The sequence below is a fragment of the Zingiber officinale genome, chromosome 3B, assembly GCF_018446385.1.
Source record: "Zingiber officinale cultivar Zhangliang chromosome 3B, Zo_v1.1, whole genome shotgun sequence".
NCBI classification, from domain to species: domain Eukaryota; kingdom Viridiplantae; phylum Streptophyta; class Magnoliopsida; order Zingiberales; family Zingiberaceae; genus Zingiber; species Zingiber officinale.
Window position 1 is genome coordinate 102,642,225 of NC_055991.1, and position 22,865 is coordinate 102,665,089.

Below are 22,865 nucleotides of genomic sequence, written 5' to 3' on the forward strand. Positions count from 1 at the left end.
AGCCCAAGTGCTATCATGCCTTTGTCACCCCGGGTGACATTACCATAATTTTCTTCTTCCCAAGTCGACAAGAGTGGAGGTCGTTCAGCCAACACCCAAGCTGGCCTTTTGTTGTCTCTTTAATGGGGTTTTTGATGGTTTTGATCGGCTAGTGTGTTGTCTTGGCCTGGGGGTCCACTCGGTCGGTGATAATGTTGGTAGTTGGGTAAGGGAGATCACCGGTGAGACTACAGAGGGGTCAGTCACCGTGGACCTGGATTAAAATGGTAGTAGTCTTTTGTGTTGTGAGACTGTTACGCAACCGCAAGTGTACGGTTTCATCGTCAGTAATAAAAATATCAAATCCACAGGGATTGTTGATTAAGCACTAGAGATGTCGCAAGGTAAGTTATATAGACGGTCGAAAGATGGCTTTGGCGTTTACAAACTAACGAGGGTGATTGAAAAGGGAAAGAGAAGGATGAGAGAAAGAGAAGAGATCTTGGAGGGAATAAGCTTCGGGAGATGGATTCTAGGATTTTGGTTTCATTGTAATACTAGGAGATACTACATAGATTGCTTAGTTTCTACCCTCTATGTCCATTCTTTTGTAGGGAGTTAGATTGGTCAATATCCTTAAGTATCGAATAGAGACGATCCCTGTAAAATCCTATAACGATTAACCCCTGCCACTAGGACGCCTCGGTAGATCATAGGAATTCGTGCCTAGTAAATAGCAATAAGGATAAAGGTAGATGGTACAGGTTCCTACTTCCTTATGGAGGAATTGTCTCTCCTTTCAAGAGAATGTCCTAGACATCCGTGAACGGGTTACCCTTGTCGTTAGGGCCCCTCGGGTATATAATCTAGAGCACTCTATCTACGAGAGCAGTAATTCCTATGGGATTGTTTTCCTTTTAAGGGAATGTCTTAGACGTTCGGAAAGGGTTACCCCTGTCACGAGGGTACCTTGGTCAATACGCTCTAGGGCATCCCCTTGCGTGATCAACAATCCTCGACATCAATCAACAAAGCGTGCAAGAAACATAACTACATCACACACACAACTTCATCAAGTATGAACAAGGCATAAACAATTCATTGAATAGAAATAAGGCGAATCAACATAGTTCTACATCTCCATCATATTAAAAATACTTCCTAATCCTAGAAGAGGATGTCTACTCCGTTGTGGGGGAAGAACAACACCAGAACATAAAGAAAAGCATACTTACAACCCTAGAAGGAAAGGAAGAAGAGATGCTTGATGATTCCGATGTCTTGGGGATGCTTCCTTGCTCCGGTGATGGATGGATCGTGAAGAGATGGCGGTGGATGAAACTCGACGGCTTTCCCCGAGGGAAGGGACAAAGTCCCGAACCAAAGATATCTCAAAAATAGGTTTCTTGAACCTTTTATAAGCTAGGGTATGGGCTCCGCACGACCCGTGGCACGGCCGTGCAAGGTTGGCACGACCACGCCCATCCTCTCTTCTGGCGAAGCCACACAGCCGTGTCTTCCTTCTGCACTGGTCAAGTGGCACGGTCGTGCGATTCCGCACGACCATGCTCTTCTGCTGCACTGGTCAAGTGGCACGGTCGTGCGATTCCGCACGGCCATGCTCTTCTGCTGCTCTGGCTAAGTGGAACGGCCGTGCGATTCCGCACGACCATGCTCTTCCGCTACTCTAGCAACACCGCACACCCATGCAGTGTTGACACGACCCTGTGTCAAGGCCGTGTGTACTTTGTAGACCATTTTATCACATCTTAACGTGGGATTCTTGAGTTGAGGTCTTCATCAAAGTTGTAGATCTTGAAGTTATCTACAATTAGGTATAAATAAAATCCCAAAACTCCAAAGTTATGCCTGTTTTACTCTTGGTGTGCAGTGCAGAATTTGACACGGCCGTGTGCCAAGGATGTGTCTCATAGAAATGAGCTTTAGACCTTCAAAACTTGGTTTTCTCTGGTTGAAGTCTTCATAAGAGTTTTAGATCTTGAAGTTATCTACATTTTGATATCAGGAACGGCTCATAACTCCAATCGAACACAAAGATATGGCCATTTTACTTTTGGTCTGCAGTGTTGGAGATCTCCACGGCCTTCACATAGCTTCAACCCCCCCCCCCCCCCCCCCCCACCACACGGCCGTGTGGGTTCTACATGGCCAAAACATGAAGAAAACTTAGTATTCTCCTGCCCGTGACATTATGGAAGCTCTAGACTTTATGTAGGCTTCGTTTTTGCTCCAAATCACGTCCTATCAATTAGAAAACACACAAAAGGGCAGATCTCCGAACAAAAGAGTATTTATGATGAATATGTGCTAAAAGAGGTGAGCATGCATAGAATATACATGAATAAAGTAAATGAATATGCGTCAAAACATGTATAAATGATCATAAGATCTACGCACATTAGAGACCCTGAATGATGGTAGGACCAAAACATTAGAGTCCACTGTCGGGGCTAGGGGAATCTTGTCTATCGGCTTCCATGTGCTGGACCACATGTAGTCGAGACTCATGATGTTGCTATTAAGGGCCTGATTGACGCCCTTTTGGAGGTGAATTGTTGTTGGTCGCTTAACGCTCAGGAGTGATAGCTAGCTCATGGACCACCTCTTTTTTATAAGTGGATTGTGCCTCTTTAACATCAATGTATTTGGTGGCTCACCCGAGTAATTGGTCAAAATCCTTTGGAGGCTTCCTAATGAGGGATCTGAAAAATTCATATTTCATGATTCCCTAGGAAAAGGCACTTTCCAGAATTTCTAGGGTGGCCGAGTGGACATCTATGACAACTTGATTGAATCGCTTAATGTAGGCTCTCAGCATCTCCTTGAGCCCTTGCTTGAGTGATAATAAATTCATCATCATCTTATGGTAATGACAACTGCTGACGAAGTGGTGAAGGAAGGCCATTCGGAAGTCCTTGAAACTGCCGATAGACTCGGTCGGCAATCACTTGAACTATCTTTATGCTGGACCTACCAAACTAGTAAGGAACACATGACACTTAACTCCATCCATGTACTAGTGGAGTCTGGCTACATTTTTAAATTTTAGTAAGTGGTCTTCATGATTGGTAGCTCCTGAGTACTCCTCGATCTACATGGATTAATAATGCTTCAGAAGTTTATCCTCTAATATTTCTCTGGAGAGTGGTGTGCTAACCCACTCAGGGGAGTCACTCATCAAGGGATCCTTTCCCTTACGAATATCCTGAGCGAGGGCATTTTCAGAAAATGATCCTTGTGTCTTCTCCGCTCGGCCCATCTCTTCTAGGGACATTTAAGACAATGCCCTGTGATATACGATTGGTGAATGTGGTATTGGTGGTGTAACGACCCAATTTTCCCTATTTCAAGTTCTAAAAGTCCATAAAAATATTTGGAAATACTTTTAAAATATTCTAGAGATTTTTAGGAATTTTTAGAGTATCTTTACGTAATTTTTGGAGGTCGTTTAGTATGTTACAAAAAGAAAGAAGTTTTGACCAAAAATATTGAAGGTGAGACTCGAACCCAAGACCTCCGGCTGAACCCGACCTAACCAAACACAGCCAACCAACTAGGTTGCGCGTGATTTGTTAACCAAGTATGTAGCGAGATATATTTAAGTTGTAATTGGAACAGAATTAAACCTAGTTATAAAGGGATTAAGTTTTCCCTTTCTCACCGAAAACCCTATCTGCCTTTCTTTCTCTCTCGACGGCATCCCCTGTTCTCGGCGGAAATGAAGAAGCAGGCGGAAATTAAATTGTTTAGTTTAGAATAGCCCCTTTGGAGCTCATTCCAATCCAAGTTTTCTTTATGTTCACTGCAGAAACGTACAGCTCCATCAGAGCATAGGACAACCCTTCCTTCTTGATATTCCAGCAGGCACGAACATTGTCCCTTGGAGCCTACTATAGTTTTCCATAGCTACTTAATTCGTGCTATATAAGGGGTACGAACGACCTTAGTTTCTGGAAGTATTTAGCCAGATCTTTAGTGGCTTACTTAGACATGTAGTTTAGCATTTTCCTTGCTACTCAAAAAGGCAAGAACAACCCTTTAATTAGTTAGAATGGTTTAATATTTTCCTTGCAACTCATAGGGCAAGAACAACCCTTATTTAGTTAGAAGGGTAACCTTATTTAAAGTAGGCAGTATTAGAATAGCATGAGCAATATTCGTTTTTAATTCTATTTCATTCGCAGATTTTTAATGATTCACGTGTGCAGATTTTTGTTATTCACATGTGCAGATTTTTAGTATTCATATGAACAGATTTTAGCATATAGTAGCATGCTGATTTTTGTTTCCCTTTGCTTTAAGATGTGCATGAACAGATTATAACATATAGTAGTATGCTGATTTTTGTTTCCCTTTGCTTTAAGATATGCATGAACAGATTTTAGCATATACATGTATGCACATAGCATTTAGTTTGGACTTTCCTTGCTATAATGAGCAGCTATAAGTAAGAACAAGACCAAGGTCTAGTTAAAAAGAGATAACAAGTAAATTAAAGTAAGAGGCTAGTACCCGACTTTCGAGGTTGTCGTTAAACAAGTCCAGGTGACCGTTTCCGAGGTCTCGGCCCTGGTAAGACCGAGGTCTTTACCCTGTGGGATTACAACAGTCTCTATTAAGGAGCGCGCATAAGATGGTACTAAGCCTGGGCCCAAAGAAAAAGAAGAAGAAAGAAAATTAAAAGTAAAAGAAATTAAAAGATTAATTTCAAGTATAAAGCTATAAGTAAATGAAACAAGTATCACCTATGTTTAGGATTTACAGAAGTTTAGTTCCTTCAATTCTAAGCATACAGCATGAGTTTCATTACTTTTCTTATAAGTTTAGTGAGCATGATTAGTTTTATTTCCAGTATTCAGCTTTATTCTGGTATATCATGAGTATGCAGTTTATTTGAGTACTTTGCTATTAGATGAGTACATGTAGCTTTTCTTTTAGCATTTCAGTTTTAGTATTGTTGCATTATTTCTATGCATTTCGAGTTTTTATGAGATAGATTAGTACTTACTAAGCGTTTCGCTTATAGATCTATTTTTCCTCCTACTGCAGATAAAGGAAAAGCTAAAATATGAAAGAAAGGCGACAAGGTGGTGGTGATGGAGGTGTGTGATGACTGGACTATGGAGAGATCCAGAATGAGCTGGCAAATTGCCAAAACTTTTCTGTTTAGTTCTTTTAGTTCTCTTTTAATGTTATTATGCAATTGGGATTGTAGTCGAGTTTATTCCGCACTTGTAATTAGTTTTCTTTTATTTTTCGTGGAGTGATATAGTCGTTTACTATTGCTAGAGTAGTTTCTTTCTTCTTATTGTGGTTTTTATCACTGCGTGATTGTGAAAAATATGTTCCAGCCGCTTGTGGCTGTGTATACATTGTTTGTATTATTGATTTGGTCACCGGTACAGGGGAGATTCTGCCAAAATTTTTCGGTAGGACTTCCTCTGGGTCGCGATAAATCTAAGTGTTGCTAATATTAATATAAGTGACACTAGTAAGTAGAGTAGTAGTTAGGTAACGGTCGCCCTTAGAGAGTAGTAGTAAGAAGGGTGGTCCTTACAGTTGGTATCAAAGCAGCGTTCCATCACTACAAGAATTTTTGGATTTAACCACACCTAATAGACAACAGTTTTTTAAGAAATTGTTGTCTTTTTTCCATTTAACAACAGTTTTATTAAAAACTGTTGTTGTTCACCATAATGTTTTTTAAATAACAACAGTTTTTCAAAACACTGTTGTCTAATGTGTGTCAAAGACAACGGTTTTAAAAAACTATTGTCTTTTAGTGTTGCTTATGTGATAATATACAACAATTTTATTAAACTGTTGTCTATTGAATGTTGTTGAATCCTAAAAACACAACAGTTTTTTTAACTTCATGAAAAAAAACCTAAAACTCACTTCTCTATGACTCTTCAAACGAACAAAAACCTATCTCCAACTCCTCCTTCGCGACTTCTCCACGAAAGACGCAGCCGCCGCTACCCTCACATTCCCGAAGCCACAGCCATCGCCAGCCGTCGAGGGTATTGCCGGTTACTCCCAATCACCGCTGCCCTTTCCCCTCTCCCGTGCCCTAGTTTCCTATTGCAGTCGCTCTGACGCAGCCGCCATCGCAGATCACGCTGGCACCACTCGACTACCGCCGCCTCCTCGCGCTAGGGCATCGCCATCTGTTCACGGTGTAGAGCCCAGCCTGGCAGTGTCACCGCATTCCTCTCCAAGCCAACGCCGAGTTCCTCTCCCAATCTTGCCAACGTCGAGCTCCTCTCTTTCGATCCAGCTGCTGTCCGTGGGTTTATTTTTCTGTCATTGTTAAGCTTGATCCTATAGTAAGAGAAGCGTTTGATGTGGCCTATGACAATATTAATGCATTTCATGCTGCTCAAAGGATTCCTGAGAAGGAGATTGAGAATATAAAAGTAAGAATAAGGCACTAGCCTTCTTTCTCTTGTTTATTTTCCTTGTACTTGTGACTGAATTCATAGAATGAACATGCATAGGGGGTGAGGTGCAAAAGAATAGCACGGTGCATTGCATCTGTTGGCCTTTATGTTCCAGGGGGTACTGCAGTCTTACCCTCAACTGCTTTGATGCTCTCGGTGGTATAGTATCCTTGTTTACAATATCCAATGTTGTAGTCATAGTGAATTTTGACACATTTAGGCAAAAGGATCTGGTTTAACTTTCAATTTATTTATGTATGCACCAGCCTGAACAGATTGCCGGGTGCAAAACCATTGTTCTAGCAACTCTGCCTGGTCGTGATGGCAGTATTTGCAAGGTAGCCTTAAAAAATAATCTATCATCACTATCCCTACACTGGTTTTCCATGTTAAGACATAGGTTAACATGATTATGTGACAACAGGAAGTGTTATATTGTGCAAAGAAAGCTGGCGTCACCCACATTCTAAAAGCTGGGGGAGCTCATGTTCGTCAATTTCTAACCCTTTTCATTCTTTTTTTCTTCAACAAGTCTTTTCTCACAATGGTATCAATGCATTCTATCTTAGGCGATCTCAGCGATGGCTTGGGGAACATCATCTTGCCCAAAGGTAATCCTTACAAACATCTAATACGTTGATTGCAAACCCTCACCATTGAAAGTTGCATCTCTTGTTTGGCAGTATTTTCAAGTTTCTTTTGTCTTTGCTTTATCTGGATTGTAATTTTGTGCTTTGTATATGTAGCTTGATTTTGAGGTGGTATCTCTTTATCATTTTGGGAAACTTAATAGTGATAGGTGGGCATCTTGGCTAGAAAGAGTAGGAACTAGGAACACTAGCACTAACTTATCTTCTACTTTTACAAACTTTTTTATAGGAGAGCTGTCTTGCATACAAAATCATCATTTTTGCAATCTTGACCACAAACTATTATTCTCATGCTTCAATTATATATATACATATATTAAGCCTTGTTTCATGAATATGATACTATATTACGGTGGATTTTGTTGCCTGAGCATTGTGTGCAAATTTCTCTGCTGCATTCTATATTTGAATCTCTCATTTAGTTAGTACAAAAACATTTGGAATGTAGGCGTTCTGAACCAACGGAGTTAGTGTTGCTAGTGTTGCTTATTTTATTTCCATTGAGTAACGAACATTTAATTAAGCTTTGCACTCAAGATTTTGATTTGTGTATTTCAGACATCAGCTATTCACTACCCCCTCCTCTAGCTGTTGTGTCAATCCTACATATCATACATGAACAAATATACACCTATATGAGATTCTCTTGTGGTGCAGGATCTCCCTACTAACTCAATCTTTGTTTTCTGTCAAGCTTTTAATTGATACTCCTCTTCATTTGGTTTAAGCATTATGTAATATTGATTGCACTTACTTTTACGTCTATGTTTTAATTGCTTTTTTTAGGTTGAAAAAATTTTTGGGCCAGGAAATCAATATGTTACTGTTGCAAAAATGATTCTTCAGGTATGATAATAATTCTGTAGCCTCACATTTCTATGAATATTGCTCTTATCATTTGATTACATCTACTTACCTTGTTTTAGTTCTATGCACAAATGATTTTTTCCTTGTCATGAGGTACTGGAAATGTAGTGATCAAATCAAATTAAATATGTAGTATTAATTATCTTGTTTTGTGGTGATTTTTGGAAGAAGATAATATGTTAAGTAAGAAGATCAAAATGTAACAGATAATATGGCCATTCCTTTCTAGATCTTTCAGGAATGAAATGACAGATCAGTTGGCTCTTCTGTAAACTATTAGCTCTTTTCCCTTTGCAGTTAATCAGAAACTTGGAGCTATAGGTCAGATAAGATTTGTTAGGAACAATCATTCAGCTAAATCCCTGCCTTAAGAATAAAATTGAATCATGTACCTCAGGTACTGTTATTTCCTGGAAAAGTGATTAACAGAAACACAGGAACCAAATTTTATCAAGAAAGTTTCATAGCCAGTGGGAACTATAATAATGTTTATGTTCTTAGCTTAAAAAATTGTGACATTGATAGCCTCTAAATAGTGAATGTAAATATCATTTTTGAGCGGTTAAAACTAGACTCAGGATTGGAGTGGAAACAACTACATCATTGCCCAAGTAATACACAAATCATCTACCATCAATTTTCTGACACTTAAAAAGATAAATCTGCTTTGACCTATCAACTTGGGTGTTATTTATTTGTTTCTCCCTAATTCCGATAACCTTTGCCAGTGTCGTGGCTTCATTTTTGATTCCCAGTAATGTGTTCAATTGGTATGGATATATCTCATAGATATTGTATTAGAGATATGTCTCTACAATAGTTAAATTTCTGTTCAATCCTCATAGCTGTTCATTTTGTTGATCACGAAGAGAATGATCCTTGGTGAATACTTTGGCTGATTTGCAGAATAGTGAAGCCATGGTTTCCATTGATATGCCTGCTGGCCCTTCAGAGGTGCTGGTCATCGCCGATAGACATGCCAATCCAGTTCACATAGCTGCAGATCTACTCTCTCAGGTGCAGAGTCTTTTGTTCTATTGTGCCTGTGTTATTAATGTTTTTTGTTGTAATTTTCAGTAGCTGGAATTTATTACCTGAAGACTTGATAAAAATCCACAATGAAACCTTTCAAATTGCTATAAGGATAGTTGTTCCATGGGTTTGGTGCTCTTCTTTTATAAAATCGCTAATTTTACAGGCAGAACATGGTCCTGACAGTCAGGTAGTTCTTGTCATTGCTGGAGATGGTGTTAATGTTGATGCAATTTTAGCTGAAGTGAGCAAACAATGTGATAGCCTTCCTAGGGGAGAATTTGCTTCAAAAGCACTTGGTCATAGCTTTGTTGTATTTTGTTGGTTGCTTATGAAATTTTGTTGGTTGCTTATGAAATTTCTTCAGAATGTTATAGATATTATTTTTGAATGTTAGAAAATTGTATATTAAATTTTATTTTGAAATTTAGTATTTTGAATGATTTATAATATTGGAAAATTGTGCATTAATTTTTTTTTATTTTTTATCTAAAAAAGACAACGGTTTTTCACCGTTGTCGTAGATAATTTAAAACTGTTGTTGAAGACCCTGTTATTAAAGGTAGACGCTCAAAGACAACGATGAAAAACTATTGTCTTTGAAGGAAAAGACAACGGTTTTTCACTGTTGTAAAACTGTTGTCTTTGCCTTCAAAGACAACAGTTAAAAACTGTTGTCTTTGGGCACCCCTTTTAACAACACGACCTTTAACAACAGTCCGAAAGAGGCTACGACAACGGTGATAAACTGTTGTTGTTAGGCTTTTTTCTTGTAGTGCATTCTCCAGCATCACACACACATCAGCATCATCCTTGCCGTCTCCAAGTAAGAAAGTATTTAAATTCTTTCTTTATTTTGCTTTCCTTATTATTAACTGCAGTATAGAGTATTTGCTTTTGAGTGCTTAAGTAAGATAGAAGATTTTGCTTCTCTTTTCTTTATTCATAGATATGTATGATTAGAAGGGTTAGAGAAGCTATTAAGCCTTTTCCTCTGCATAATTAGATGTCATGAAGAGGACATTCCCGTACCGTTCGTATTGAGGACCGAGTTCAGGAGAACGAAGAGCCCAGAACCCCTGGGCCTATTCTCTCTAAATTTGTTGCTCAACTTCAGAGACAAGTAGCGAGCAGCAGCAAGTGATTGCCAATCTAATGGCCAATCAGAAGTCAACTCCTCCCACTCCCCCAACCATTAATGTGGAGACTCCAGGGGCGACTGAAGTCCTATCAGTTGCCCTAGAAGTCGCCACAACACCTAGAAGACAAGAAGCATACCTCATCCAGTAGCTGAAACTGAAACCAGAAAGTTGAGCCCTGGGGTGCCCAGGCTTGGTTCAAGACATTTGAGAGCACAATGGAGCTTCTTGACTGACCAGAAGTCGAGAAGGGTAAGTGTGCCTCTTTCTGCCTATCTGGAGGTGCTTGTATATGGTGGGAGCGAGTTAAGAGTAAGAGAGCAGTCAACCAGATGAGCTAGGTTGACTTCGAGAAAGAGTTTTACGAAGAAGTCTTCCGTCAACGGATCACCAATAAACAGTATGAGGAGCTTATGGAATTCAGACAAGGTGACCTACCAGTAGAAGAAGTAGTTAAAAGATTTAACAGGCTAGCTCACCTTTGCCTAGAGTTAGTAAGTACAGTGAAAGAACGAGTCAGATTGATACTCCTAATGCTGAGACTAGAAATAGCACCTAATGTGAGTAGTGAAACTCATCGACCATAGATTGGTGAAGAGCTGGTCAGCAGGGCATTAGTGAGCACTATCTGAACAGCAACAAGGCACAACAAATGTAACACAAGCCAGTCAAGATAGAAGACAAGACAGTGGGGAAACAGAGACCCCAGTCAAGTAATCAGAACTAGAAAGATAAAGATAACAAGAAAGACCCAAGCAGGAAGATGTTCGGGTAGTCTGTGAGTATCCATAGGTATATCCGGAAGGGCTACCTGGACTACCGCCCAACAGAGAAGTGGAGTTTGAGATTGAATTGGTTCCTGGAACCGGTCCAATTTCAAAAGCTCCATACTACATGTCTCCAGCAGAGCTGAAAGAGTTACAAGAACAACTTTAGGAGCTGCTTGACAACGGTTTCATTCACCCTAGTCACTCACCTTGGGGAGCTCCTGTGTTGTTTGTCAAGAAGAAAGATGGATCTATGCGAATGCGCATAGATTACAGAGCTCTGAATCAAGTGACGATCAAGAACAAGTACCCCCTTCTCAGGATCGACGACTTATTTGATCAGTTAAGAGGGGCAACAGTGTTCTCAAAGATAGACCTGCGCTCTGGGTACCATCAGCTGAAGGTGAAAGAAAGGGATATACCCAGAACGATGTTCAGGACTAGATACGGACACTACGAGTTTGTAGTCATGCATTTTGGTGTGACTAATGCACCAGCGGTCTTCATAGACTTGATGAACAGAGTGTTCAGAGAATACCTTGATAAATTTGTCATTGTGTTCATCGATGACATTCTAGTCTATTCAAGGACCCCAGAGGAGCATGACACGCACTTGAGAATAGTACTGTATGCTAAATTCTCAAAGTGCGAATTCTGGTTAGATCAGGTGGCATTTCTAGGTCACATCATTTCTAAAGAAGGTATTCAGGTGGATCCAGCCAAAATAGAAGCGGTCAACAACTGGAGTAGACCCAAGAATGCCAGGGAGATCAGAAGCTTCCTTGGTTTAGTTGGGTACTATAGGAAATTTGTGGAGGACTTTTCCAGGATAGCCTTTCCACTAACAGCTCTCACCAGAAAGAACAAGAGGTTTGAATGGTCAGATAAATGTGAGCAGAGTTTCCAACTGTTGAAGAAGAGACTGACCAGTGCTCCTATTCTGACTGTTCCAGAGAGTGACAAGAGTTTTGACATCTACAGTGATGCTTCCAAGATGGGCCTAGGAGTTCTACTCATGCAAGAAGGAAAAGTTATAGTTCATGCTTCCAGACAACTCAAAGACTACGAGAAGAACTACCCCACTCATGATCTTGAGCTGGCAGCTGTGGTCTTTGCACTGAAACTCTAGCGACATCATTTGTATGGAGTTCAGTGTAGAATCTTCACAGACCATCAGAGTCTTAAGTACTTCTTCACTCAGAAGAACTTAAACATGAGACAGTGTAGGTGGCTAGAGTTAGTCAAAGATTATGACTGTGAAATCTTCTACCACCCAGGCAAAGCTAACAAAGTGGCAGATGCACTCAGCAGAAAATCCAGTGCATCCCTGACGTCTTTGACATCATTAGCCCTGCCACGGCAGAAGGAGTTGTCAGATTTCGGACTTGAAGTTATTTATGGGCAACTCTCTGCATTGACCTTAGAGTCTACCTTGCTTGAGGATATACAGAGAAAGCAAAGTGAAGATCCAGACATCTAGAGGATCAAGCAAGGGATACAAGAAGAAGATAATTCGGAGTTTCGAATATCAGACAGTGGAATTCTTTATCAGGGGAGCCGCCTTTGTGTCCCCAATGACGAAGAACTGAGAAAGAAGATTCTAGAAGAAGCCCATAGTACACCTTACTCCATGCATCCTGGTTCTACCAAGATGTATCAAGATGTGAAACAAAGGTTCTGGTGGTCTGGACTCAAAAGAGATGTTGCTAAATATGTCAGTACCTACCTGACATGTCAGAGGGTCAAAACAGAGCACCAGAGACTAGGAGGGGTTCTACAGTCTCTTCCAATACCAGAGTGGAAGTGGGAAGACATATCCATGGACTTTATAACATGTCTCTCAAGAACCACAAATGGATATGATGCGATATGGGTAATAGTAGACCGATTAACCAAGTCTGCTCATTTTCTAGCCATCAAGGTATCCCACTCTATAGAGCAGTTGACACAGCTATATGTTAAGGAGGTAATCAGACTTCACGGAGTTTGTAAATCTATCGTTTTTGATAGAGATGGACGTTTCACCTCACTTTTGGGAGTGTGTTCAGAATGCACTAGGCACAAAACTCAAGTTCAGTACAGCTTTCCATCCTCAGACTGATGGACAGACAGAGCGAGTAAATCAGATATTAGAAGATATGCTCAGAGCTTGTGCACTAGATTTCAAGGGAAGTTGGTGCAAATATCTGTGCTTAGCTGAATTTGCCTACAACAATAGCTATCAGGCCACCATCAAGATGGCACCTTATGAGGCATTGTATGGCAGGAAGTGCAGATCACAAAATAAATGGAAGTAGAGCTGGGCATTCAGACAGAGCTGATAGATGAGACTACTCAGGAGATCCAGAAAATCAGACAGAGAATTGAGACTGCCCAGAGTAGATAGAAGAGTTATGCTGACACACGTCGTAGGCCATTAGAATTCCAAGTAGGAGATTCAGTCTTTGTCAAAGTTGCTCCTATGAAGGGAGTGATGAGATTTGGCAAGAAGGGCAAATTAAGTCCTCGCTATGTAGGACCTTACCTAATCATAGAGAGGATTGGGAAAGTAACTTACAAGCTGGATTTACCACAAGACATGTCAGCAATACATAATGTATTTCATGTCTCTATGCTAAAGAAGTGTCTCCACGACCCAAGCCAAGTGATTCAGCCTCAGTCAGTGCAGATCCAAGAGAATCTTAGTTATGAGAGCAGACCTACACAGATAGTGGACAGAGCAGTCAAAAGACTAAGAAATAAGGAAGTACCACTAGTGAAGGCCATCTGGCAGAACCAGAAGCACGAGGAAGTCACTTGGTAGCGGGAGGACAGTATGAGACAGAAATATCCAGAGCTATTCTAAGTTCGAGGACGAACTTTTTATAAGGTATGGGGATTGTAACGACCCAATTTTCCCTATTTCAAGTTCTAAAAGTCCATAAAAATATTTGGAAATACTTTTAAAATATTCTAGAGATTTTTAGGAATTTTTAGAATATTTTTACGTAATTTTTTGAGGTCGTTTAGTATGTTACAAAAAGAAAGAAGTTTTGACCAAAAATGTTAAAGGTGAGACTCGAACCCAAGACCTCCGGCTGAACCCGACCTAACCAAACACAGCCAACCAACTGGGCTGCGCGTGATTTGTTAACCAAGTATGTAGCGAGATATATTTAAGTTGTAATTGGAACAGAATTAAACCTAGTTATAAAGGGATTAAGTTTTCCCTTTCTCGCCGAAAACCCTATCTGCCTTTCTTTTTCTCCCGACGGCGTCCCCTGTTCTCGGCGGAAATGAAGAAGCAGGCGTTAGGGATCGATCTCCGGTGCCGGTGAAGGCTTTTCCCTGCCAATCTTCACCCGTGCGTGGTTACCTCGAAGAAGGAAGCCCGAAAACAGCAAAGAGTGCCGTGAGCACGAAGGAGAAACCGAGATTTTCATCTCCTCCGAACCCTAGATCTTCTTCCCTTCGGTTGTAAGTCCAAGAACAACAATATAAGTACTACTCACCTGCAGTAGGATAGCTCTGAGGTTTATTCCTTGTTCCTCTTCTTGTTTCTGAAGCTTTGCATTGTTCCTTTTTGTTTCATTGCTGTAGCACCGGATATGAGGAGTAATGGTAGTAGAAAATTGTTTTCCCTCTTGTTTAGGATTATGTTGTGCAGAATTTTCTTTACCAAGGTTGTTTCGGGTCTACTGTACAGTTGGGATCAGAAGCTGCGGGTAACAGCTTCCTATAGTTTTTCCTTGCTTTGTACAGAATTTTGGAACCTGGCATAGTAGATTTACTTCTTGTACATGATTAGCTTGGAATTGATAAGCAGTGTAGCCCTAAAATGTGTGCTCGGTTTGTATTTGGCTCTTTGCTGTGGACTAAACAGTAGCAATCCTTCAGTTTCCTTTTTGCTGCCATGAGTCCTTATAGGAAGTTGAGAAGAGGCTTTAAGTAATTTGAGTAGTTCCCATTAGCAATTAGTTGAGCATGTGTAATTTCCCTTGCTGCTATGAAACTCAAATTAAATTGTTTAGTTTAGAATAGCCCCTTTGGAGCTCATTCCAGTCCAAATTTTCTTTATGTTCACTGTAGAAACGTACAGCTCCATCAGAGCATAGGACAGCCCTTCCTTCTTGATATTCCAGTAGGCACGAACATTGTCCCTTGGAGCCTACTATAGTTTTCCATAGCTACTTAATTCGTGCTATATAAGGGGTACGAATGACCTTAGTTTCTGGAAGTATTTAGCCTGATCTTTAGTGGCTTACTTGGACATGTAGTTTAGCATTTTCCTTGCTACTCAAAAAGGCAAGAGCAGCCCTTTAATTAGTTAGAATGGTTTAATATTTTCCTTGCAACTCATAGGGCAAGAACAACCCTTATTTAGTTAGAAGGGTAACCTTTATTTAAAGTAGGCAGTATTAGAATAGCATGAGCAGTATTCGTTTTTAATCTATTTCATTCGCAGATTTTTAATGATTCACGTGTGCAGATTTTTGTTATTCACATGTGCAGATTTTTAGTATTCATATGAACAGATTTTAGCATATAGTAGCATGCTGATTTTTGTTTCCCTTTGATTTAAGATGTGCATGAACAGATTATAACATATAGTAGTATGCTGATTTTTGTTTCCCTTTGCTTTAAGATATGCATGAACAGATTTTAGCATATACATGTATGCACATAGCATTTAGTTTGGACTTTCCTTACTATAATGAGCAGCTATAAGTAAGAACAAGACCAAGGTCTAGTTAAAAAGAGATAACAAGTAAATTAAAGTAAGAGGCTAGTACCCGACTTCTGAGGTTGTCGTTAAACAAGTCCAGGTGACCGTTTTCGAGGTCTCGGCCCTGGTAAGACCGAGGTCTTTACCCTGTGGGACTACAGCAGACTCTATTAGGGAGCGCGCATAAGATGGTACTAAGCCTGGGCCCAAAGAAAAAGAAGAAGAAAGAAAAGTAAAAGTAAAAGAAATTAAAAGATTAATTTCAAGTATAAAGCTATAAGTAAATGAAACAAGTATCACCTATGTTTAGGATTTACAGAAGTTTAGTTCCTTCAATTCTAAGCATACAGCATGAGTTTCATTACTTTTCTTATAAGTTTAGTGAGCATGATTAGTTTTATTTCCAGTATTCAGCTTTATTCTGGTATATCATGAGTATGCAGTTTATTTGAGTACTTTGCTATTAGATGAGTACATGTAGCTTTTCTTTTAGCATTTCAGTTTTAGTATTGTTGCATTATTTCTATACATTTCGAGTTTTTGTGAGATAGATTAGTACTTCGCTTATAGATCTATTTTTCCTCCTACTGCAGATAAAAGAAAAGCTAAAATATGAAAGGAAGGCGATAAGGTGGTGGTGATGGAGGTGTGTGATGACTAGACTATGGAGAGATCCAGAATGAGCTGGCAAATTGCCAAGACTTTTCTGTTTAGTTCTTTTAGTTCTCTGTTAATGTTATTATGCAATTGGGATTGTAGTCGAGTTTATTCCGCATTTGTAATTAGTTTTCTTTTATTATTCGTGGAGTGATATAGTCATTTACTATTGCTAGAGTAGTTTCTTTCTTCTTATTGTGGTTTTTATTACTGCGTGATTGTGAAAAATATGTTCCAGCCGCTTGTGGCTGTGTATACATTGTTTGTATTATTGATTTGGTCACCGGTACAGGGGAGATTCTGTCGAAATTTTTCGGTAGGACTTCCTTTGGGGCCGTGATAAATCTAAGTGTTGCTAATATTAGCATAAGTGACACTAGTAAGTAGAGTAGTAGTTAGGTAATGGTCGCCCTTAGAGAGTAGTAGTAAGAAGGGTGGTCCTTACAGGTGGCAACCTAATTGGTAGAATGGTGACTCGTGGATAAGCATCTACGGTAGGATGGAACCCCATCGGACCCTACACTAGGGTTCTGAGTTCAGCATGCTAGCCAATTACAGACACCACGAGGTTATTCGGTGGATGGCACTCAGCTTCGGGTTATTGCTGCTGCACCACCCGAGTGGCACTCGCTTCTATCAACATCTCTAGCTCTTCTTGCATCAAGGTTACTCTGGTGAGTCATTTAGTATCATCCATCTTCACTTCTCAGAAGCAGGTGAAGTTTCTACAAATGGTACCAAATATTATCCTATCCAAAATCAGAGAAGGTGGTTGACAGGGAACGTGACTCTAATGTTGACCAAATGAAGACTCCAAGCTATCATATGTAACACAAAGAGTGTTAGTGTCAGGTTAGGGAAGGAGTCCACTACGTTGGACCTCTGACGCTCAAGTCAATGATTGAATCAAGTAGATAAATAGTAAACGACTATAACAAAGTGTGCGTAGAAAAATTTAGCATTGCATACCTCCATTTGTAGATGTGGACCCCTTTTTATAGTGTCGGTATTGCATCTATACACACATTCTTAATTCTCATAAGAAGGGACATGTGATAAAGTGACTCTGACACTTTTCCTTAAATAATCTCACAAATCTCTATGATTTGATAGGCTGGAAGCTTCAAAAGCGTGATTTATCTATTGAATATTCTCTATCCTTTGTGGCATAAACTTCAAGAAAAGAGTACGGAGACATTGGGTCTTGAGTCCCACTATGGGCCGACCGACCATCTTGGCTTACGAGTCATAGTCAATAACTCAGTCTTCACTTGGCCAGTGTGGAGACCTGGAGTTAGGTTTTGAGGCCTGACTGACCATTCGAGATCCAACCGGCTAGTTGGCCATTCAAGGTCTGATCAGCAATATGCTACTCAATGTCCGATCGTCTATGTGTTAGAGCAATCCCAATGGTCCGTGCAACTGTTTGTTTTGGTGTTTGAGCAAAGAGTTTAAGTTAGTTTCACCCTTGTATTTGATATGTGCATGTGAGTGTGCAGCTTTGCAAGATACAAATATGACTTAGCTTGATGACTTTGGGTCTGGTGAAGGATGGAGCATCTGAAGGATCGTGGACAAGGCAGTAAGGATAAGGGCTGAGGGAAGCGACTTCAAGGCATACACGAAGGATGACATTGGGGACGAGTCGCGGGCTTGAATGCATTCAAGGGACGAGAGCCAAAGGAAGTAGGCTTGATGGCAAGAGGTCAAGGATGCAACGAAGAGTCAAGTGAGTCATAAGGGTGAGGGTCCGAGTGCTGAGAGATTGTGCTCAGGTACTAGTCGACTGGTGGTTTCATCAGTCGATTGGTTCAGTCGACTGGGCAGCGACTGGGAGTGAACATAATGCTTCTGTTCGCTCAGCCAGTGTGGATCAATCGACTAGTACTTTCATCAGTCGACTGGTATCGAGCCATTGCATTGTAACAGTCAAATATCCATAGAGGGCAGTCGACTGATGATTTTGGCAGTCAACTGGTATGCGGAGTTTTCTAACCCATGGTCTATATAACTAAGGCTTTGGAGCTTGGTTAAGGATGATGAAATTAGACTTGGTTAAAGTCTAATTAGTAGTCTACCAACGTCTCAAGTGCTTATGTAATCCAAGACTTCTTGGTTGGAGTTGTGGTGAGGTTTCTCCATCCACAAGGAGGCTTGAGCTAGTGGAAGTTTGCCAGGGACCAATCCACCGACGGATTGAAGGATCGTCCACCTTACGGATAGCCATGGAATACGAGCAAGTTTTTCTGAACCACGTAAAGAAACGTGTTAGCTGTTTGAATTTCTCTTCTTGTTTTTAGATTAGCTTTTATATTCATATTAGTATTGTATTTCCACTTGCGCACTAACAGATACGTAGGAAGCAATCGATTTGGGGGCACCGACTATTCAACCCCCTTTCTAGTTAGCCATATAAGATCCCCAACAAGTGGTATCAGAGCAAAGACGCTCTCCATTGGACTAACTACCAAGGAAGCAAAAGATGGCCGACTTGATAACACCTCCGAAGTTTGAAGGAGAAAGCCTAGGGGGCATCACATTTTTGATAATGAAGATGGAAGTCTTCTTTGACATGGATTGGGACACAATGTGGTGATCAAGGAGCCATTCGAAGTTCCAAGAGATAAGAAAGGGAAAAACCTCTGACCGCGATATTGGACGGAAGAGCAACAATCACGATCAAAGGCAAATTCAAAGGTAATATATATTTTAATTGATATTTTGCCTAATAATGTTGTGAGTTGTGTAGGTGAATACAAGAATGCCTATGATTTGTGGAGAAAGTCAAAGTTGGGTCTAAAAGAAGAATCTAACCCTACACACGAAGAGGTAGAACCCAAGGAGATGTGTTTAATTGCTCAAGTTAAGGAGGAGCAAACGGAAGTTGAGCCATGCTCAACATCCGAAGAGGAGAATGATGAAGAAATGCCATCCACAAGTGTGGATGAGGAAACATCCTCAATGGTTGAAGAAGAATCAAAGACAAGCGAAGAAAAAGTCTTGGAAGTCAACCTAGTGAGCACCTCCACCAAAGTGAAGTCAAAGGACCACATCATTTGCTTCGGGTGCAATGAGAAGTGACACTACATGAGTAGGTGTCCATTGGGTAAGAAGAAGGTAAATCCTAAACTATTCAAGTTAATTTAAACACTAACAAGGGTTGTAGGAATGAAGAAGCCTAAAGGAGAAAAATGTGCATTATATGCTTCACATGTGGAGAGAAGGGCCACTACCATATCAAATGCCCCAAGAAGGGAGAGATCAAAAAGTTAGCGCAATTGAAGAAATGGGATAAGAAGAAGAGGAGCTCAAGTTAAGGGGGAGCTTTAAGGGTAAGGGAGGTATACCTAATTTAAAGTGTAATTCAAATTTAAATTCTTATACTCCCATGCATGATAGGAATAATTGTCATTATTTACCCATGCAAAATTTCGGATTTAGATATCATAATAGGAATAGGGTAAATGTTAGAGATAACCCTAGGAGACCTATGCATGATAAATCTAGAAATTGTAGACCTAAGGAGAACCAAGGCATTAATCCAAAGAAGGAGAGACATATGCCTAGAAAAATGTGTAGGTTTAGGAATGTCCAAGGTGGACATGTTGACTTTAGGTTTAGGAACCAAGAAAGGGAAAATCAGGCTTTGAAGGCAAAGCTTGATAGTTTGGAGAAACCCCTAGCTTGATTCACGGTTGGATATAAAGGGTTATGTTGGGAACTGATCCTGTCCGAACCAGGAGTCAACGGACACTGGGCACGTGGCGCTCCCTGCTAGATCCTCGAGCGCTCCGGCGAACCTGCAGTAAAATCGAGCCGAGAGGGGTGTCCCGGCGACGGCCCTCCGACGCTCAAGTCAGGCGAGGAATAACGAATAGGTGGCCTCCAGATGAAGATTTACATACCTCCGGTGAAGAAATGGAGGCCTTATATAGACCTCTCGAAGAAGCCTGGGCGCGCCAGTCAAAGCAACCACCTGCCTTTGACCATGCCCAGGTATGGGTCTGTCAGAAAGACGTCCATGAGGCCATACTGCTACTGTATCAACCTTCCCATGATGTGACGGCAAGATCCTCCATCGTGTGATCTTGTGTACGGCCTAATCATCAGACATGCTTCTGCTGATATCCCATAACCTGAGCCGAGCGCCTAGGCCGCTCGGCCACCTTTGTACCCTCGCCCCTATCCTGGCCGAATGGACCACCCGATCGGCCCTTCGATCCCAGCCGAGCGGACTTCCGCTCGGCCCTTCGATCTTCCTGCCTTGGCGTCGGAACCCCAAGCCCATGGATGGGTTATCTCTAGCTCCGCTCGGACCATTAGCCGCTTGGCCAGCCCCCCATCCGTCCTTAGGTTGGGACCCTTCAGAAGGTGGGCCCCGCATTCTTACCGCCGGATCACTTGCCTTCCCTTCAAGTCTAGTCGAAGGAGGAAGTGAGTCCGACTGACTGGACCATATGTGTACGAGCGGGCGGTCGCTGTCTTTCCGTAGTTTATAATATCCATGGGGTCGTTCGGCCCTTTTGCCAAATTCAGCTGCTCGGCTCTTCGTTTTGGTTGTCTTGTCGCTCAACATGGGTGTTTGCTTGTCTAAATCTTCTAGGAAATCGTGCAATCTTTTTCATTAAGGCTAAGCGTGCGCGGTATGGGTGCATTAATTGTGCTTGATGACAGGGCGCCACGTGTCGACCATTGTGTGGCGGCGGCGTCACTTACGATGGGACGCCCCCGTTTGAAATGGACGGCCCGATGGCGTCCTTGTCCTTCGTGACCTGGATCGGACGGCGGAGGACGACGGGCCCCGGCTGTATAAAGTCTCAGTTCTACTCCTCTGCCGCACGCTCGCTCGTGCTTCCTCCTTCTGCCTCCTCTGCCGCTGTAGCCTTCGGCGATCCAGTCCCACTTTCCGGCTACTACCTTTTCCCCGGTGATCTTTTCCGCCCGTTTCCTCCTCAGTGAGTCTTCTTCCTTCACTTACTAGGTTTTCCCTGCTCATTTCGCCTCTTTCGCTCCCCTTCTTTCGATTTCTTGCTATCCTCTTGCCTCTCCGAGATGGCAAGTTCCTCTGAACCCGCCACCAACATTCACGGTCCCTGGTATATGACCATGGAGAGTCGGTTTGATGAGGAGGGTGCTCGGCGCCTGGTTCGGACGTACGAGATTCCCGATAACCATGAAATAGTTATAGCCGACCCGACTGACCGACCACATGACCCGCTGATCGGCACAATTTGTTCTTTTTAGATCAATTCCAGGGCGGCCTCAGATTTCCTACCCATCCCTTTATTTTGGAGGTTTGTAACTATTTCCGCATCCCGCTCGGCCAACTTATGCCGAATTCCTTTAGGCTGCTGAGCGGAGTGGTCGTCCTCTTTAAGTTGCACAGTATTCCTCTTGACCCTAAAATATTCCACTTCTTCTTCTACCCCAAGCAATCCGAGCCGGACACTTTTATTTTCCAAAGTAGAATAGGCTTTAAATTTTTTGATAATATGCCGACCTCCAACAAACACTGGAAGGAGTTTTTCTTTTACATCCGACTTCCCGAGCGGCCAGCATTCCGAACCAGATGGCAGACCGCTGTGCCGACTCAGCCGGAGCTTGGCAAGTTCAGAAGCAACCCAGCCTATCTTCATGCGGCGAACTGGTTGTCCGGTCAGCGATACAAGATCGACCAGTTGCTGCTCAAGGGGGTGTTGTATATTTTCATATTGTCTCCCGTTCGGGCAAATCTCCCCTTCCGCATGAGTAAGGACCCTTTACTCCCTTGGTCTTTTTTTGTCTAATTGATTTTAATTTCTTTTATTGCAGCTGAAGTCATGTGGCATTCCAAGGCTACCGCTAACCTGAAATTGAAGTCCGTGGAGACTGAAGCGGCTACGAAAAAAGAGCTCGCTGAGCGGGGACTCATCCCCAGCCGCCCGGCAGATGCAGGAGAGGGGGGGCGCAGTTCGCCCCTGAAACAGAAACTGCCCCATCCGCTTCAACGGAGGTTGAGGCGGATCCTGTTTCCTCGGCCCCCGCCGAGCTGGGCGTTCCCCAGGTTGGAGATCCACCATTGGAGGTTCGGCGGAAACGTCGAAGAGACCCCAGCCTTCCGCCGACCCAAGAGGGGGAACCACAGGAGCCGATCAGCGTAACTTCGCCTGACAGCATGCCCCCGCAGATCGGGACCCCTGTGGCCTCGCCTATCGCACAGCCCTCCGGCTCTCCTCCCCGAACTCGCCGCAGCGCCGTCCGGCCACCCTACCATCAAGACCACCCTCCGATTCCCGTAAGAGGAATATTTACTGTCTGCCGATCGGCCACCGAGCCCCGTTCACGAAATAACCCTGACTGGTCCGCTCGCCAAGCTCTTCGAGGACGCCCAGATTCAGGTGGCCCTTATGACGCCCAAGCAGCTCGGCGATAACAATATTCAGCAGGCCACTCAGGTAAACCCATCTTCATTCCCGTGTCATGCTATTGTTTGATTCCTGACATTATTATTTCCCTTACAGCGCTGGGCTGAGCAAATCGCCACGAGCCATCGGCTAGCCGAGTTGGAGGATCTCCTAGAAAAACTCCAAGTGTCGGGAGGTCCCACGGCCGAGCGGGAGAAACAA

The 22,865-nt window shown here is 42.1% G+C and overlaps 1 protein-coding gene across 1 annotated transcript in view; it reads left to right on the plus strand.

Annotated features, from left to right (window-relative positions):
• Positions 1 to 373: 373 nt before the first annotated feature.
• LOC122055073 (histidinol dehydrogenase, chloroplastic-like) overlaps positions 374 to 22,865 on the plus strand; it is a 182,265-nt gene continuing 159,773 nt past the window's right edge. The window contains exons 1-9 of the mRNA XM_042616468.1: positions 374 to 383; positions 6,331 to 6,419; positions 6,501 to 6,602; positions 6,710 to 6,781; positions 6,868 to 6,930; positions 7,013 to 7,054; positions 7,880 to 7,939; positions 8,867 to 8,977; positions 9,159 to 9,305. Of these exons, the coding sequence (XP_042472402.1) occupies positions 374 to 383; positions 6,331 to 6,419; positions 6,501 to 6,602; positions 6,710 to 6,781; positions 6,868 to 6,930; positions 7,013 to 7,054; positions 7,880 to 7,939; positions 8,867 to 8,977; positions 9,159 to 9,305 (696 nt within the window). The remainder of the gene's footprint in view (positions 384 to 6,330; positions 6,420 to 6,500; positions 6,603 to 6,709; positions 6,782 to 6,867; positions 6,931 to 7,012; positions 7,055 to 7,879; positions 7,940 to 8,866; positions 8,978 to 9,158; positions 9,306 to 22,865) is intronic.